This window comes from Anabas testudineus, chromosome 13 (assembly GCF_900324465.2).
Source record: "Anabas testudineus chromosome 13, fAnaTes1.2, whole genome shotgun sequence".
NCBI classification, from domain to species: Eukaryota; Metazoa; Chordata; class Actinopteri; order Anabantiformes; family Anabantidae; genus Anabas; species Anabas testudineus.
In genome coordinates this window covers 3,768,755-3,787,874 of record NC_046622.1, presented here as the reverse complement: position 1 = coordinate 3,787,874, position 19,120 = coordinate 3,768,755, and the positions used below count along the sequence as shown (strand labels likewise).

Here is a 19,120-nt window from a genome sequence, read left to right as displayed (position 1 = left end):
TCTTGTTGAGTAGTTGTTTTTTTTTTTTTATTATTTCTTGTGATTGATGTTCATTGAGTCCCGTAGTTAAATTCTTTTGTCAATCCAATTTTTTTCTACCTGAAAATGAAAATCTGATTATGACCAGTTATCCAAGCTGTCATTTTGTCTTTATACAATAAATGCAATTGTATACGCCTGTAGATGGTGATATGATCTTTTTTTCCTGCCAGTGTTTGGTGAAACACAACACATACTGCATGATTTATCACTGTTGGTGTATTTTTTTTTTTTCCACATTTAACAAAAATGAAATCTTGAACACATGACAAAACAAAGAAGCATTTAGCTAGAAATAATACCCAAATTTGTAGCATAGGTGTAGTTCCAGTGCAGTCCTGCTGAACCTTGTATGAACTTTTGGATAACTTAGTCAAACACGTCAGGGCAGGAAACAAACATTTTCTGCTGGAGGCTCTGGTGGCTGATTACACTTCACAGGCTCCTTTCACTTTTTAGCAACTTGGAATGGGTGATGTGGACGCTCTTTTGTGTCAAGATGAAAGTAAAATGGTGAAAATGGCAAAGTTAATAACTCAAAAATCAAATTCAAATATTGCCATAAAAGGTTACAGAGACATGCAAAATAACTGCTGTCGTCTGGCAGATAATGACCACATTAAACAAATATATCACTCAAGTTTGTTCGCTTACTTTCCAAATTCATGAGCAGAGCTTTCATATGTCGTAGCTGCCGAAGTTGAAAGTAACCAGGATTGTGTTGAGGTTAGTGTTAATTTCCTACCCTGTATTTATTTATTTTTCTACCCTGCATTTATGTGTATATTTGATCACTTGATCATGAATCCGTTACGTGTCTCTGTAGGTTGTGTAGAATCGTAGCACCAGAGAACCAAGGCACATGTTCTAAAAACAAGATTCATAAATTACAGTTGGAAAATTGATGTTTGAACCTAAATTATAAGCCAAACTAATAGGACTGAACAATAACATTTAAAAACATGTCAGAACCACATTTGAAACAAACAGGAGTCCGTTTATCATTGCTGGCGTTCTGGAGTGAATGGCCAGTTAATCTCTTCAGCTCCACACCAGTCAAAAACATGATGGCATCTGAATGTGTTGTCCATGAGGGAAAAACATAAGATGGAGTGCTCAGTCTGGCTCTCGGCTCTTGTCTTTGTAGAGATGCATCTCCTCCATCTTTTCCTGCAAGAAGGAAACGGGCATGGAGCAACCTCGGTTTCTGGATGGCAGCGTGTTAACCTGGGAGACAAATTTATTGTCAAGCAACTTCTTAACATTTCTGCTCATTTCACAGTAGTGGTTAAGGTCCGTACACAAAATGATCCTTAAACACTTCAACACAGTGAGGTCTGTTTGTTACTGAGAGATAAAAGGGACTCTAATGCTTTTGTATTTGTCAAATGTAATTCTTGAATTCTTTTATCATAAAAGCTAAAATTCTTGTTACCAACCCTGTGTTTAGAAACTCCATAAATGAAACCGAAACCACGGGTTCTGTACTTTTAGTGGTAAAGCTGGAGCTACTTTTCTCAGTTCTCTATTGTAAATGAGACAACGTTTACTTACTACATATCTTGTTCTAACTTGTATTGGATTTTTGGGCCAAAACAGAATGATAGCAGAGAGGTTTTTTTCACTCTTGAAATTGTTTCAAAATATTTGCTATTTGCTGTAAAGATGCTATTATGCTACACACGTGGATTTTTAATTAAACATCAGGTTGAAATGGGATGAAATGCCAGACAGAGATCCAAAGATCCAGTTCTCCTGTGTGATCACTTTGCAGAGACTCACACATATCATTACCTTTCTATCTGGAGATGCATGCACAAGAGAGTTGTGGTTGTTTCCCCTCTTGTCCCTTTTCTCAGGTGTCCATACTCCAGGATCTGTCTGAGTGGAGCGATCTGACAGCGTCGAATCACTGGTGTTATTTTTCCAAGCGGGAGTGCTCTTGTCTGGTTCTGTCTCGTTACTTTGAGGGAAAACAAAGGTCTCGTCCTCTGAACCTAACAGGGAACACGAGATGTCAGTGTACTGGGTTCAAGGCCATTTTACAGAGAGGCTACTGTATATAATGGAGAAATTACGTACTCCAGCTGTTGCCCTTGGTTTTTAAGTCGGGGCCGGGAGTGCACGGACAGGACCCAGTTGTGTTTTTGTGTTTCTTCAAGCACTCTAATCCCACCAGATCTCTGCAGTGTCTGTGACAGTTTATCCCACAACCTGAGAACCAGGCCAAATGTTGAGACCAGGTGAGAAATGCTGATACTTAAATGCTGATAAAGGATCAGTTCCAGTGAGCACATTCACTTTAAATGGACGTGTGTGAAGTTCTTAAAGGTGTTTCACCTCTCATCCAAAATACCTCTGTCAATTTTAACTACTGGCTCGGTTGTTCCACTCAGCTTTTACATTTATCTTTAGGGTCACCTGAGTCAACGAATATCCTCTGTGCAGCAAGGAATCCACAGTTAACCCTAGTGATACACGAGTGCTGGGTGGAATAACAACCATCTGGACTCAGTGACTCATCAGCACCACCACAGAATTGATATATATGGGTGCCACTCCAAACTAGTTAGTGGGAACTAATGGAGCCTTTGACAGTTCAAAACCTGGACCAAAATAATCTACATGACAAGATGCCACTTAAGATAAGTAAGCTGTCACTATAATCTCACCTTTACAGTGGTAGCCCTGTTTGATGACTCCCCACAGCTAAAAGAGGGGACACATCATATATCACATATTACAATTTGATTGAGCATTTATACTGTATACTAAAAATCCAAAAACATAAACAACAGATACTCACAAAGCCTCCACATATGTCGCAGAATGTTGGCCGTTTGTATGTGGTTTCATGGAAGTTATGTGCTTCATTGAAGTTGTAGCCCAGTTTGGCACATATAGACATTCCCCTCATGAAGTAAGAGGTAATTTCTTCACGGCTGATTTGTCCTTCCCTGAGCACGGAAATGCAACGCAAAAGTGACTAAGTGAGTTGAGGTTTTATAACCTATTCAACTACTGAACTTCTTTCATGTTGTCTCTGTTGTTAAGCAACATCAAGGTGAGAGGTCTTTGTGCGTGTGTTGCAGCTTCCTCACCTGTCAGTTTCGTGAGTACAGAAGGAGAAGGGGAAGTTGGCTGCTATTTTCTCAAAGTCCTCCAGTGAAATGTAGCCATCCTGGTTCTGGTCGTAGTTTTTCACAATGGACTGCAGGGGGCAACAGAGCAATCAGATGTTCAGCTGCACTTGTCAAGGAGCAGTTGCTTAGTTCTGCTTTAGCCTGGCAAGTTATAAGGAAGTGAAAGACAGGAGGTTGCTGCAGAGTCACATACTCACATCCACCATCTGTTTGACGTGTTTAGATATGGTGTCGGGGTCGAGCCTGGGTGTGACCCCTGAACCCCACTCTGCAACTGCTGGTGGTTTGACTGGTGCTAGAGGCTGTGGGGCGATAGATGCAGTGATGAGACACGAAGGACTGCGTATGTGAGAAACAGGGAAAAAAAAGTGCACACCCACCACATAACACGCTTCCCTAACGTACAGCGCTTTGATGTGGCTGGCTTTGATGTATTTCAGCACTGAGTCTGTGCTTTTGTTTTGAAGAAGATGTTACACCCACAGAAAAACTCAAATGTCCCTCCTCTTGTGAAAAGAGGTTAAAGCAAAAGTGAGCCTGATGGTGTAAGATAGAGCTCAACTTCAAAGACGAGCATGTAGCTCTACTGACCTGGATCTTGGGATTCTTGGGTTCCTTGGTGTATGAAAGTTCATATATTTCATCCTCAGTGTAGTATAAATCTAGAGAAAGCTGAGGCATTAAAAGAGCATAATTTAAGATGTTCTTTGTGAAATCTGTTTATCTGAATTCTTAAAAATCATCTCCTTGATTCTGTCGTGTACCGTGAGCAGGTGCAGAAGGTCTTTGTTGGCCTCGAATGGTGGTGTGCAACTGTGAATGGCCAGCAGGTCATTGATGTTGCTGTACAGGTGCTGCAGCTTGCTCAGGTTGATCTTGTCCTCTTCGATGTAGTCTGGCAGGGCCTCGTTCAGTGAGATCAGATCCTTAAGGTGGACGCCCAGGATGGGCACCTTGAAGCCAGTGCAATCGTTGTAAACTCGCCTGTAGTTGCTGTAGTTGCTGCGCGAGGAGAGCAGCTCTGTCATCTCACTCAGGGCCTGAGAGATGATAAAGATGAGGAGAGTGATGATAACTGAGGCCGTCATGTAAGAAAAGATAAGACTTGTCTTTAGTTATTGACACTTTAATATAACTATTAATTAAATTATTTATTAACGTAATCTAATGAGCGCTTTACAAAAGTCTACAAACGGTGACTTCGAGCTCATGAGTTTGACAACAGTTATTTTTAGATGTAATTCATGTCCGCCATTCTGCATGTACACTAAATGTAATTCTCAAATAATGTCCTGTGCAGCATGTCCTGTTTAAAACAGTTGGTCGACTAACATTAAACTCCATGTAAACTTATGTTAGGATGTAAATAAAGTTTGTTTTTTGCTGAGAACAACTAAAATAGAATTAGAATAAGACAAAGAAATCCCAAGAGGGGAGTTATATGCGTTTTCTGTTAAAGGAAAATAGGAAGTGAAAATGTCACCTCTGTCAAATAACTAGATATCACACGCATTCAAGTCTTCTTAATTATGTAGAAGGTGAATTAATTCACATGAGTTAGAGAAGACAGTTGCTTTGGGAAGGAATAAAGAAGTTTAATTGTCATGGGTTTGTAGGGAGGTAGCTAGTCATCACCAGACTGACTCACACTTATGTGCAATATTTGAAATACCTTAGTGATGTCAGGAGGCAGCAGGTTAGAGGTGTCTTTGAGGCGGGAGATTGAGCTGTGACAGAGACCCCCAGTTACTGCCATTAGAGTGTTAAAGTTTTGCAGAGCCCGAAGTTTCTACAGAAGAAAGAGCAGAGTGAATGACTGTGGGTACGGAACAACATGTAAGGTTATTTTTCCAAAAACAGGACCCAAACAAGTACAGCTCTTGGCAGCCAAACAAAAATCCTTCTGAGCCTCTTAGGCAAGTTTTGTTTACCTGAGCCACATGAATGAACTTAGTGAAGACTTGAGCTCTCTGCTGTGCCGTGTGTCTGCTGAGGATCATCAGCTGGACCCACTGGGAGACCCCATTACACATCATGACCGATCGCTCTAGTGCAGGGTTGTCCCTCACTGAGCCACGCACCACGTAGCTGCGGTAGTCCAGGAACTAGCCAATCAGATAACAGTGATCAGGCAGGTGCATCATTTTAAAATCCCGTGCCCAAGAAAGACTTATTAGACTAGAGAGATTTTATCTATGTCTTTACTTGATTTAATTAGCTGCATTGGCTGCTGCTAAGAAATATAGCACTACTTTCTTTGAAGACATACTTAAGGAGCTATAGATATAAATAAGTAAATGTTTTGTGGTATGGATGTAAGTCATCAAACTGTCATGTGACATTTAGCATTTATATTTGGTCATTTAAGTATGTTATGAAATATTTATAGTATGCATCTTCACCCCTATTGTAAGTGTTTGAACAGCACATAGCGAGTGAGAGATGTTCACTGAACTCACTGAAACATTACAGAAGTTCTTGAATTCTAGGTAGCTGAGATGTTCAGCCATTTCATCTGGCTCCATGTGGTCGAAGATCAAAGACACCTTCCTCTTCTTCACAGAGGGTGAGGGTGCCTGGGATATGTTCCCATGAGGGCTTCTAGGAAAACAAAGCCGTGCAAAAGGGCAGAAATAGACAGTTTTTCTATTTATAGAAAAATGTGTTTCAGTTGTGGTGAAATAAGCAAACTACAATTCCTTCCATGGGTGGTGGATGGTGAATCAAATCAAAACAAAACTCACAAGCAGGACGTGTCAATGAGTTGCGAGTGTGTCTCCTCTCCGTCTGATCGGACCAGTGCCCACAGGTCCCCCATGGTCTGCTCGAGGAGGGGGTCTGCCTCGAACACCGCCGGGAACTGGCTGATCCACTGCCTTGCCATGAAGCAGGAAGGAAAATATGTTTACTATCCACAAACAGTGCAGGATAACCAGTTCTGCCACACTGCCAGATGTCATTACTCACCTGACAAGGTGGCAGATCTGTGTGCGCCTCAGTCCTCTCTTGTCCAAAGGACAGTCCTTATAAGTACGACAAAGAGTCAAGGATCTAAACCCATTGTACAGATTCAGCACAAAATTACACCAAACACCAGCAGGGATACAGTCGATACTGAACTTCCAATCTGCTTTGCCGACAAAGAGGGCAAAACAAAGCCATGCCTGTTTCCCGATCTGATTAGTGAAAGTGGACGTGATTGGGAGCAATGCACTGGTGGGACCAGAGTACTGCACTGAGCAACAGTAGAGGATATAAGGTGAGAAGTTTCTGGGCGAACGTCTGAGATGGCATGACCCAGCTGTGCATCATCAGTGTCATGTGGACAAGCTGGGACCCTCTAGGGCTGGAAAGCTTCCCCTCTGAATCTGCAACCAAAATACAGCAGCACAAAGGGGATTCATGTGGTTAAAAACAACAACAACAGCAAAAACAGTGGACTTCTCCATGGCTCAGTGATCAAGCTGTTCATTTGAGTTAATTTCATTCAGTCAGTTAGTTCTACATGAAAGGCTCAACGTACTTTGGTTTGCTTTCACATTCCAGAGACATGCAGCTCAGGTGGACTGGATGTTTAAATGACCCTAAGTATATCTGTCTGTGTTGACCTTGTGACAAATGACAACCTGCTCCAGGGGTCCTGCCTTTTACCTACTCTATGAAATGCAGCCAACTGTGACCTTGAAATGTGAAAAAACAACTACAAAAGAAAATCCCAAATTGTGTCTAATTTACTTATGTACATTTTAATCATGTGTTATGTCATAATAACACTGTAAGAAACATAAAATTAAATGTTGGATAGTGGCTCTCACTCAGTCCTTTTAGATTGTTGGTAAAGGCGGGCGCCTATAACGAACCCACCAAGCTGCATACTAAATACTAACTTGACTTATTTTTACGGTATAATGCATTAAATGGGTATACTCAACCAAACCATCACTCCCAAAGCAAACAATGAACAAATTCCCTTTTCCCTTGAACATTTATGTTTTTGGGGTTTTACTTCCACTTCTTTTTGTTCACCTGTGGTTTACATCTTTTGTCCTGGTAACTCACTGTAACCATAACAGTTATTGTTATAATTATAAACTTTGCTGTAGGAAAACCAGACTAACCGGGTTTTTCAAATGTTACTTTTCAGTCTTTGAGTCCCACAAAATAAAACCCATTCACCATTACTAGTGAAGCAGGGCTGTCACTGTCACGAGCTGTAACTGGACAACTGTAAAGTCTGTACACTAAATATCTGAAGCATTATATGCATGTTTTTGTAATTGGGCTAAGCTAACCAACAGAAAGAGTGAGATTACTGAAAGAGAGGCAGAGAGGAGAGAGATTAGTTTACTTTAATAGTGCATGGGAATAGCTAGTTGGCCTCTGCAGCCCAACAGAACAAAGCTGGATTGTATGAGACAGCCCTTTGTCTCCATCTCTCCCTCCTCCCTGTCTGTTTCTCTCACCCTGGATTCCCCTCTCACTCTCCCTCATTTACACTATTTGACCTGGTTGCGATGAAGAGTACAGGCACATGACAGTCTTTGGGAACACATGCAAGTACAGGGACTGACCAAAGCAGTTAAGGCAGCGCTGTATGAGCTCATCCAGGCTGGCAGCACTTGCGCTGGGTGGGGAGCTGGGGCTCTGCAGAGCCCGGCTGATATCCTGGGGACTGGGACATGTATTTCTCCTCCGCTGGACCAGTTTCTTGCTCTTCAGCACACTAGGGGTGTCACTTTGTTTCCTGAGAGAGAAAGATATACAAGGAGACAGATAAAGAGAAAGAGGGTGTTTAAGTTACTTAGAAATATGTAGAGCAGAGTGTGGTGAGGTAGCGCAGGTCAGAATCTGAGGAAATGCTGCTCCCCACATCTGATAAGCTGCATGCTACAAGGCTGCAGCTGTCTGAACCATCACGCACAAGCAAACCAACTATAAACCACTGCTTAGCTTTCTGTGTTTCTCTATCTGAGGCCAACGTGCAGATAGATAATGGTAAAACAATCCAGAAAATATTAATATAGGTCACAGATGAACATTTTGTAGCCGACCACAGGGTTGGAAGAAGTGGCCCCTGTAGCAAACAGGTGACCTGTGGGCTTTTTGCTTGTTAAGTGCCTCCACACAGAAGTTATGATGTGTGTTTTTAGCTTTGGTCACAAGTGCTACCATGTCTTGTTTATTTAAATAGTCCATATAATAAGCTACAATATTTTCTTTTCAGTATGCAGGCATGCCTTTAAAGAATGTGTACAGTTTCCCCTGAAAATGTCTGGAAAAGTACAAAACTACGTCACACCTGTATGAGGTCAGAGCTATAATACATCACACAACTACAGCAATATTGCAAGTCATTGAAATTCTACATTTCCTCTGAAAACCAGTTCCTCTCAGCACCTTGAGTGTGTTCACAAAACACAGCACCGTTTGTGGCTTACAAGGTAGATAATGGCATTATTTACAGTCATGTTTTGTACAGTATGGAGGATAGGGGTAACAAATATCTGATACACAAAACAAAAGAATGATAGGATGTGCACAAAAAACTCGACATGTTTCTTGGCTTTTTTAAGATTAACAATCATGGTTCACGATATTGCTGTCTCTCTGTGTGACTGCTCTCGAGGACAAAAATCTTCTGCAACACCAAATAGGTTATTTCTATTTTTAGTTTGATGTACTACAGAAGACAGGAAAGCTCAGTACACACACAGCTCAAGGACACACAGTATGCAACCTCTGAGAAGGGTTAAAGGAGACATTAATTTTGCTTTAATTATGTCCAAATAGTTCAGAAGCATTAAAATAGGACACGTTCATTTGAATTTCTTTTGGATTTCTCTGTGTTTGTGAATAAGAGGAACTTAGACTTTAAGTGTCGACAGAGGTTTTGGCCAGATGTAGTGTGTACACCACACGTTTGGCCACAGCTTACAGTCAAGTGCAAAAGAACTATGAGCCACAAAATATTTTAACATTGAGTTTCTATAAAGACTTTTCAAATGCCCTTAAAAAGTTACAAGAGACTTCTTTGTTTCATGGTGCAATTAATGCTTCCTCTTCTGATCAGGGGCTTAATTTAGCAATGCTGGACTGTATTTCACAATAACCAGTAACTGACTCTTTTTATGGGTTTTACACTTAAACTAATATCTGTGAGAGAGAAATATTTTCATCCATATGGTCGGTCTACTTTTAAAAAAGGTGGTAAAACTTTCAGTATTTCACTTTAGTGTTTCATATTCTGCTGTCATGTATTTGTACAGAGTGTACCGTGTAACACAGCAAAACTGTGTCAGTCTCTATACTGCATCTAATGTGATAACATTACCAGGAAACACTGTGAGTTCAGAGAACTGGCGACAAGTTCCCTGAATGACCAGACCTACATCCCCTTCTCTTAACCTGCGTTTGTGTGCGGCTCATTTCACCCGCCCAGTCCACTCACATTCACACACACACACACACACACACACACACACACACACACACACACACACACAAACACAATGCATAACTCAACATACACGTTTATCCACGCTTCTGTCACACAAAAGCGTTAGGTTTGCTTTATGTACAACACATGAATGGACACTCATGGATGCAAAATTTCATACAGGCGTACAGGGTGACATTCACTGATCTATTTATACCACGAGCTGCTCTCTTGCCTGTATGTGCTTTTCCAACCAGCCGTCACAGTTATCAAACCACACATTTCCCCTACCAGCCATGCTTGGTTTCAAAAACCCTGATGAGAGGATGCTGGTGACGACCCCATGCCTCTGCTTTCAGGTGCACCTGCTCCAGGTGGCAGGTTTGGAAACCTGCTGGAGAACAAAACTGCATCTCTCCTTCTGCTCGTTACACCATCTGGCTCCTGAACTCCAATGGCTAACACCAAACTACACAACATGTACAACTGTGCATGTGCATTTTACATTAATAATTGGTAAACCCCACAACACATGCAGGCTAATCAAGAACACAATCATGGTGCCGGAGTTCACTTTCATACATTTTGGAACATCTTTTATTTGCTGTACAGATTGTCAAACCCTTGGAGGCAAAAATTGTAATTGTGCAGCATATAAATAATACAGACTTGACTTCTGTGTTAGTAGTTCTTTTACCCAGAAAACTGTGTTACAGGTCATTAAATGGCATCAAAAACGCATTTTGACAAACTGACAGCAAGATTTTGAAATATTTTATCTAATTCATAGTAATTTCAAATAAATGCTTTTTTGTTCTTCAGAAGTATTAACTACACATTAATAAACGTTCTGCACCCAACCCAGAATTCCCAACCCTAGAGATGATAAAGAGTAAATAATAAATGTGAAAATGCCAGGGCTGAAGGTGATGTCTTTTTTGTTTGTGTCCAACAGACGAAATTAAACATATTTATTATTTTAAAATGATGTTAAAATGAGAGATATTCTTGTTCCTACTCGTGGATTTCTTTTGATGACTATTTACATTTTTACATTTGTGTATTATATAATCTTCTACGATCATTTTCTGACTTCTGATGTATTTTTTTTTTAATCTCAATGCCCTTTACGATTTGTCACCTCTTTCTTTGACTCATTGTGGATCCAGCTCAAAGCAGTTGCACATATGAAGACACACGGTCGCTACTACAAACAGAAGCGCTGATGGGGAAATGTTATTGAAGTCATGACGTTTGTCAGGGAATTTCCCCCCAGAGTGCTGAGCAGGTAACATACACACAGCAGTTAATGTTACGAAACTTTTTGTGTAACGAGTCTGGACAGAGACCAAGTGCTGTTGTAAATAGAGTCTGAGTGAGGTGGACTCCCATGCAAATCTGAATACAGTTGGAGTTACTGTTTGTCCATTTGCATTTTCTTGCCCCAGACACACAACTTGGGTAAACATATTATTTCCCCCTCTATATTTAACAGTCCATCAGTGGAAACACATGGCTGCTGAAACCTGAAAAAAAGGTAATCCTTGTGTGCATAACAACGAGGAAAAGCCTTAAATATTCTCTATTTTAAATATTAATGAACTTGGTTGAACTGAATTTGTTTTAGAAAGACCTTCCACACCTACTTCTCCTCCCAAACTTATCTTTCACCCATTTCTTCCTCTTCCTTCATTCCTGCTCTATTCAAGTCTTTCAGGAAACAGCTTCTCCTCCTTTTCTTTGGAAAATTCCCTCTCACTCTCTTTTCCATCCGTGTCAAGACTCCTGGCTGCAGATCTAGCTCCCCCCTCCCCTTGCTCCCCTTCGTGCTCTCACACTAGCGGGGGGATATGCAAATTCCTCTCTTTCTTTCCTTAATTGATTAATTGAAGCCAGGGCCCTTTGAAGGCCTTGTTTGTGAGCTGCTCTTTTTCTCTCACTCTCCTCTCTCACAACCTGCGTTCTTATTCTCTCTGCGTCAAGTGGATGCTTCCATTGCAATGAGCCATTCATCCATTTAGCCACTGTACCAAATACTGTGTTAAGCAGTAGAAAATTTACAGCATATATATATATAGAACTCTTTGGCTGATTTACAAGGAAGAACAAATATAAACTGTTCAAGGCTGCAACCAAGGACTAGTTGACAGTAAAATTGTACCTGTACAACTACACACACCACTTCAGGTTGCCAAACTGCAAAACATCACACACCCGCTTGTACCTCTGTATTTCTGAGAACACTCTGTGACATAATGAAAGCCTAACTCCAATGCGTACCCTGACCTTAAACTACAGCTAATTCTGACGTCAACCCTAAAACCAAGACTTCCTATCCTTCAAATTGAGAACACTGACCCAAATTTTCTCACAATACCAAAATGTCCTCAAGATGATAGCACTGAACAGAAATATGTCCACATAACCATAAAAAGACATGCACACACATAGGGACACTTACATCAGCAGCATATATAGTAATATGTAGTCACTTATTCCCTTTTCTGTAAGTAGGACTATATGTCATGCTAGTTTAGTCTGGCACATGCATATTCTTTTTCTCTTTGGTTCTTTGGCTGATAATTGATATTTATTTATTAAATTTTCTAAGTGTAATTCAAAATGTTTTGTTTAATTTTCTGCCTCTTGAATTAACTCTTGGTGTTATGTGTGTCTAACTACTGAATTAAGAACCTCAACACTGAAAAGGGTGTGCATGCAGTAATATGGCCAACACATCAGTCAAACTCAGGATATAATATCACACATTACACATATCTGACTAACTTAACATTCAACACACAGCCCTTTCATTCCAAGCAATCTGATAAGAGCTGTGGTCAACTACAACTACAGCAATAAAAAATACCAGTGAAAACACAAGCTTCTAAATGTGTAGTTTCTTTGCAGTATCTCAGATCAAATGCAAAAAGCTTTGCTAAACTGACATGTAAATGGAGATTAGCTGGGCAGAACAGAAAAAACACAACACATTTCCACTGAAAGGTGAGCAGGCAGCACAGAAAAGGCACACACAACTGTTGAATGTCAGGGCTTGCTTGTGTGCAGTACACACAAATAATTTGAGAAGTTGATAGTCTTCATTGTTATGCAGGTCAAAGACGTTAACTGTGTGATAGAGTATGTATATGCAACCTTTCTTTTAACATAAAGAATTTCTCTCTGTTCACTGCACACTGACTAAAATAAATGGCAGAAACACACACACACACACACACACACACACACACACAAAGCGGAAAATAAAACTGAATGCCCTTGTTTCTCTTCAGCTTGTCAAGAGCCTTTGCACAAACCACACTGCATTTCAGCTATAACCTCAAGGTTCACACATCTCTGCTGCACAGAAAACACTTGCTGCTGACACATACTTAGACGTACACTTATTAAGAAACTGAGCTGCAAGTGGATTTGAGTACACCAGACTCTCAGTTCTGATGCACCCTCCTCTTCCCTTTTTAATTACCTCTTGGTCTTGTTCATTGCAGAGCTCTTGTCCTCGGCGGCAGTCCTCCTCCACTGTTGATCCGCACGGGCATCTGAGCGTTTCCCTACAGCTCCATGGTTGACCCTGCTCCTCCTCCTTCTCCTCCTCTGTGTCCTCTATATGTTTCTGTGCTCAGGACAGTGAGAGGACGGCGAGCTGCTGCGGGTGAGGGCTGCCCACCTGTCAGTCATCGACTAGGCTAAAATCCACGTCTGAACTCTGCTTCTTAAACCTCCCTCACGCTCTCTCTGTCATCTGATGATCTAACAACAACAAATCAGCAACAAAACAGACTTGATCCCTTAGCCTCCAACAAAGCCGACATGCTAGAGAAAGAGTTTCAGACAAGTTTCAAAGTTGACTGCAAGAGCTAACAAAAGTCATTCACTTGTCCCTTCAACATAAACAAGTCAGCATCTTAAATGGAGGAACTGGCTCTGACAGATAGGGGAACTCTTCAGTTTCTGTGCATGTGTGTGTGTTCACAAAGGGGAGGGGAGAGGGGAGAGAGAGAGAGAGAGAGAGAGAGAGAGAGAGAGAGAGAGAGAGAGAGAGAGAGAGAGAGAGAGAGAGAGAGCGACAGAATGAGAAAATAGTGAACACAAATGCAATACCTATAGAGGAAGGAGGGGTAGAGTTAGAGAGAGAGATAGTGATGAGCAATCATCTGAGCACTATCAGTGTACTCCAGGAAGCGACATTTGCAGCTCTTCTTCAGAGCATCAACGCAGAAAAAAAAACAACAACAACCAGCCAAACAAACAAAACAGGCCACACCTAAATGTCATTATCTAGTCTTGTACAGTCCCCCGGGGCATTACCTATACTGGGCGAAAGAATCGGTTCCTGGAAAGAAATAATTCGATATCTAAATAACGATAACTAAAAAAATAAATTGTTCAAGTGTTCATCCTGGGTCTTCAGGGTCCACCAAATCATGTCTATCATCCTGATTTCTCCCTTTTCTTCTTTTTTTAAAAACTCCCTGTGTCATTTCTCAGGGTAGCAAGTGATTACACAGGGAGGTAGTGTTTGTGCTTGTGAATGTGGCTGTGCAGCTGGACAGGGAGACTCAAAGGCATCCTTGTTTTAACACAGCAAGAGGAAGAGGCAACCAAACAGGGGACATTAATGTCCCCTGTTTGGTTGCCTCTTCAGAGGTGGTGCCTTTGCAGAGGTGGATTTTTTGCTGCAGGAAGCTGACTGGCTGGCAGAGAGTGGGTGATATGCCATTCAAACGCAGGGAAAGATGCACAGAGAGTATGGCTCCTTCAGTCCTTTTCAGGCCAAGTCCAATGCACCTAGAAGTACATTTGAATTTGTGTTAAAAATGAGATGACTGAATTACGTAAAGAGGGTCCAAAGAAGAAAAACGATGTAATGCTCTGTGCTGGAAATGTGGTAATATAACTGTAATCTTAAGCAATAGTCCATTAAAACAGGAAGAGTTGCAATCAAGACATTTGACACTTGCTGAAATAAATAGAAAAGCTAATGACCATTCTTTAAATTCAACACCAGTATGAATTTTAGCTGATGTACTGCGACTGTGAGTCGTGAGTTTGTTTTTAAAGTTAGTTTCATGACTTACATTCATTTTGTTTAAGGCTTTTATTTTGATATTTACTTTTCTGGAAAACGGAAGTACTTAAAATTGATCGTGTAGCTAATCTTCCGGTAACGTAAAGTAACGGTACGCTAGCTCACAGGGTGTTTAACATTCAATTAAGACAGCATTGAATGTGTTAAAAGTTTAATTAGCAAACTTCATACTTTGTAATGAAATTGGTTTGGCTTGTCGTGCGAGAGTTTTATTGAATTTGTGTCGTTGCTAGCATAGTAACGCGAATGTACGTCAACTAGCGTAACGTTAGCATTAGCGTTACGTTACCGTCTTGTGGGGATAAATAGTCATAAAAAAGTTAGTTTTGATTGTGTTTAAAGCAGTAGTATTGTACATTCGGCCCAGACTTACCATTGTTTAATCGGATGCTGTTTTAATTCTGTTGCTAATTTTAATCACTCTTGAATAACAGTAAAACTTTTCTCGGCACAATGTCGCCACCGTGCGGCGCGGCGCCGACACTGCATCAGGCGACAGCAGGTGAGTCCTGGATCGGGACTCATACTCCCAGAATTCATGTCCGTTCTGCTTCGGTGTCGTATCACCTCGTCCGCCTCTCCGGTTCCTCTCCGTTTCACCCGCTGGACTGAGTTGTATCCCGGCGAGCGGCGTCCCAAAAACACCTTATTCCGCTGCCGGTGGCTGATGCAGTGGGAGATGGGGGAGAAAGCCAGCATGCTGATGGATGCCAGATGGAGCCCGAGGGGGTAAGGACGTGTGTAGGTGCACACTGTCTGGAGGATGGTCACTGGTTCTGTGTGATGCGCTTTTTTTTCCGGTCAGGTTTTCTGTCTGGTGCATCTCTGCTGCCTGATATGACCAGGAGGGGTGTGCCACTGACACTCATGCAGAGCCCCTGTTTCCTCCAGGAATGCATCAGACTGTCCAGAGTTGTTGATATATTGAGAAGGTTGCATTTCAACCTGCTGTTAGGCTTGTTTGTAGTCTCCAAAATGTATTTTGGGGTATTGTTTATTCATAATTGATTAGCTATTTTGTGTCAAAGGTAGTCTGTAATTTATCTTCTCAAAGCCAGAGGAGACTGAAGGGAGGTTTATTCTTACTGCAAGAAAGCTGACAGGAACGTTGGATGGATCTCTTTTAATATTAATTTAAATGAGTAGAATGCTTTCAATTAGGGTAGGGAGATTATTATTAATTGATTATTTAGCATGTTAAAATTAATTGTTAGATACAAGTAACAATCCACTAGTCAAAGATATTCTGTTCACAATTTGATATGACACAGAAAATAATCAAATTCATAGATTTGTGAAACTCAAGCTAGCAAATGTTTTATATAGTTTTTGCTATCAAGATTGAAATACATGTTCAGTTGATTAGTCAGTCAGTCACCCACACCCCCTATGAAAACAAAAAAGAAATAATAAGAAAAATAAAATGACTATCATAGTTTCTCAGGGTGAAAAAGGCAGGCGTCAGAGAAGCGTCTGGGTGATTTTGGCAGTGATATTACTACAGATATTAACAAGGTTGTTAATAACTAATAATTAATAGTGCTAATAAGATCTATGCTAATTAAACACTGAAGCATGAAATCTAAAATTTCATGTCAAAGTGTGAAAGTGCACAGAGCTAAGTAAACGCCTGTCAAAGTGTCTCATCTTGTAATTGATTGGAGCGTAAGAAGTCATTAGTAGTATCGACTGCACTGAATGTACCAAGCTGTAGGTTGGGCTTTACTGTAGTCTAACAAATTTGAAATTTCATTGGGATATAGGCAGGTTTTAGTTAAAATGATCAGACTTATAAGGGGAAAAAACAGCCTGTTATGGAATGATGCAACACAATGAAATGATATTTGAAATCTGTGATGAAATGTTTGAAATTGCTTTTATATCACAGGTGCTTAATCTACAACAATTATAATATTCAGTTTATCTTTTAAGTCTTAGTATAGGCAGATTTTATCTGCATTACTATTGAGTTTTAAACCGTTTTTTGGATGCTTTATCAATTAAAAGCTTTGTTTTTACTTGTTAAGAAGAGATGGAGTCACTCTGTCAGATTAGTACAAGCGGTTATTGTATCTGTGTTATGTCTCAAAGGTTAAAGTGAAAGGGAAAAATTTTATATTTCAATGTACTGACTAATCTGAGACTGTGTAATCATTTGTATATAACATTATCAACCTCATGAGCTAATTGTCAGGTGGTGCAGGTGTGTGTGTGTATGTGTTCTTACTGCACCCTCCCTGAAGGCCAGTCCTCACCCCCCTTTCCTATTATAGCCTCAGACATGAGGGGAGGGAGGTGTGTATGTGTGTGTTGGATGGAGGCAGCCTGTGCAAAGTGGCCCACTTCTACAAACATGGCGGCACGGTGGTGTAAATGTGTAGCAAGGTGCCTGCCCCTCCCTCACCCAACCCTCACCCCTCCTTCATCTGGTCAGAGGGGGTACGATGCAAGGCGAGAGAAGAGAGGAGCCGGGTAGAGCCTCACCTCCTGTCACTCTCTCTCACAGCACTGTGAGAGCCACAGGACTCATGCTGTCCTCCAGCACACCCACACACACTAGCACTGAGAGTGAGAGACCCTGAGAGAGAGTGAGAGAGAGAGGGGGGGGTACAGCAAAAAGAAAGGAAGGGGAGAGAGGCAGGGACGTAGCAAAGGAGATAAAATCCCCAATCCAGAAGAGAGAAAACAGAAGGATTTTCTCCTTTCTCTCGAGGAGCTGCGAATAACCCTCAGCGAAGGATGGCAGAAGGGGGAGAGGGAGAGGAGGAGATTCAGTTCCTGCGAACGGTGAGTCCAGCTTACTTTCCTTTTGGCTGGTGGAGAGGTGTTCGGGAGGATTGGGACAAGAGAAGGATATTGGGAGTTATTAATAGAGCACTGAAAAAGAAAATGAGATTATTTTGTACTTGGCATTTAGTCAGAGAAGCGGTTAATACTCCACATGATTCATTTCTTGACCTAAAACCAGCTCATGATCTTTCAGCATCAACTATAATTGTTCTTCAGTGTCCTCTTGTCTCCTAGTGTCTCCGCTTTTTCACTTTTGCTGTTCTGGCATTGGACGTTTGTGTCAAATCTGTAGTTGCAGTTCTCAGAGCCAAGGCCTGCTTCTGTATATAGTTGACTATTTTTGCAGCGCCCTGAATGTGCCATGACCTGCTTATTAGTTGCTCTCTTTAAACTTAGTAATTGATTTCTTTAATCTCCTGTGAGTGCAGTAATCTCGAGTATTAACCTACATTATGTCATCATATTTTGATCTTTTCAGCATGGACTGCTCATTGTCTCAAATAATCCTCTTTATATTACTTCCAGAATGTTCTGAGCTTAAGAATAGGTGGGTAAGACTGGACGTGTGCATATGTGTGTGTGAGCACAGATAGATAGACAGGGGCTGGTGCATCTGTTAGCATCGTTATCTATTTATATCTGAGGAAAGTAGAGCCTGTCAGTGTGGGGTGAGGAAGCAAAGCAACAAGCTACCAGGAGCCTGCAAGGGACAGCTGGCCAAAGGCTGCATGTCATCCTTGGAGAATCCAACAGTTTAGAGAACATCACTTCACAATCTCAAACTCAAAGGGGGAGGATCTTGGAAAAGGAGCTAAAACAGCTGAGTTGCTGACACGTGTTTCCAAAACAAAACATGTAGTGTCTCAGAAAAATACAAATCCATTTGGTGCAGTTTGCATGCACCTAAACCTAAAACCTACTAAAACCTACTGAAACCTACTGTCTTTTGGGCATAAAAGGACAAAAATGTTGAGAAAACAGAAGTTATTCTAATTTTCTGACAAATATTCAACAAGACATCCACAAGTTTGTCTCGTGAGAGGAGCAGTAACAGAATCTACACAGTAAGAGCTCTGTTTTATCACTAATGCTGCTGTTATGTTTATCTAATACTGACATTTGATTCTGGTTGGCTGTGAAGTAATAGTTAAAAGTACAAAAGAGCCCAAACAGTGGCACACAAACACACACACACACACACACACATTCACATTCATGGACAGGATTCCTCTAAAGAATGCAGAGTCAGCTCATAATAACCACAAGACGGCACTACGGAGCAGCACAGCTGTTACTTCTACCACACAGCTATAAACTGGATTTCACAAACAAACAAGCGAGTCATGAAACTCACTCCAAGACAAAACACTTTGAATGCCATCACTGGGTTTGTCCTTTAGTTCAAGAGGCACAGATAGGATCAAACACTTCAAAAGGCAAACAATACAGCTCTATGTGAATTATGAATGTGTTGTGTACTTCAATGGGTTTATCTTTGACACACTGTCTGGGTCAGCGGTTCAGTCCCTACAGGGGGATACAAGGCTAAAAATGTAAGTGCTTGTGGACCTGTAAGGCTCTTTGGATTAAAGCATTCACCAA

General features: G+C 41.1%; 2 protein-coding genes across 15 annotated transcripts in view; one reads left to right on the top strand and one right to left on the bottom strand.

The window, feature by feature from the left end:
- Positions 1 to 8: 8 nt before the first annotated feature.
- rasgrp4 (RAS guanyl releasing protein 4) lies at positions 9 to 13,577 on the bottom strand. 2 transcript variants are annotated; one of them, XM_026378954.1, is made up of 17 exons: positions 13,106 to 13,577; positions 7,754 to 7,926; positions 6,439 to 6,550; positions 6,150 to 6,212; positions 5,927 to 6,058; positions 5,642 to 5,783; positions 5,114 to 5,287; positions 4,855 to 4,971; positions 3,947 to 4,222; positions 3,774 to 3,854; positions 3,380 to 3,484; positions 3,141 to 3,250; positions 2,846 to 2,996; positions 2,712 to 2,748; positions 2,122 to 2,253; positions 1,834 to 2,036; positions 9 to 1,266 (listed from the first exon to the last, which is right to left on the bottom strand). In XM_026378954.1, exons 1-17 carry the CDS (start codon positions 13,120 to 13,122, stop codon positions 1,156 to 1,158), a joined length of 2,136 nt encoding a protein of 711 aa, XP_026234739.1. In that variant the 5' UTR covers positions 13,123 to 13,577; the 3' UTR covers positions 9 to 1,155. The 2 variants fall into 2 exon arrangements, with proteins under 2 accessions (XP_026234739.1, XP_026234748.1); XM_026378963.1 differs by lacking the exons at positions 6,439 to 6,550; positions 7,754 to 7,926; positions 13,106 to 13,577 and having other exon boundaries at positions 5,927 to 6,054; positions 6,150 to 6,213.
- Positions 13,578 to 14,791: 1,214 nt separating this feature from the next.
- ryr1b (ryanodine receptor 1b (skeletal)) overlaps positions 14,792 to 19,120 on the top strand; it is a 58,627-nt gene continuing 54,298 nt past the window's right edge. For 11 of the 13 annotated variants that reach the window (XM_026364515.1, XM_026364475.1, XM_026364516.1 and 8 more), the window contains exons 1-2: positions 14,813 to 15,457; positions 17,442 to 17,515. In XM_026364515.1, the coding sequence (XP_026220300.1) occupies positions 15,436 to 15,457; positions 17,442 to 17,515 (96 nt within the window). In that variant the 5' untranslated portion in view covers positions 14,813 to 15,435. Of the gene's footprint in view, positions 15,458 to 17,441; positions 17,516 to 19,120 lie in introns of all 13 variants that reach the window. The other 2 variants (XM_026364464.1, XM_026364484.1) reach the window with 2 other exon arrangements.

What these genes read in the sequence shown, in the direction of transcription:
- rasgrp4 (XM_026378954.1), bottom strand. An exon ending in CTCATTGACACGTCCTGCTT is followed by an intron (nt 5,784 to 5,926) that starts GTGAGTTTTGTT and finishes TTGTTTTCCTAG; the next exon opens with AAGCCCTCATGGGAACATAT. An exon ending in AGTTCATTCATGTGGCTCAG is followed by an intron (nt 4,972 to 5,113) that starts GTAAACAAAACT and finishes TTTCTTCTGTAG; the next exon opens with AAACTTCGGGCTCTGCAAAA.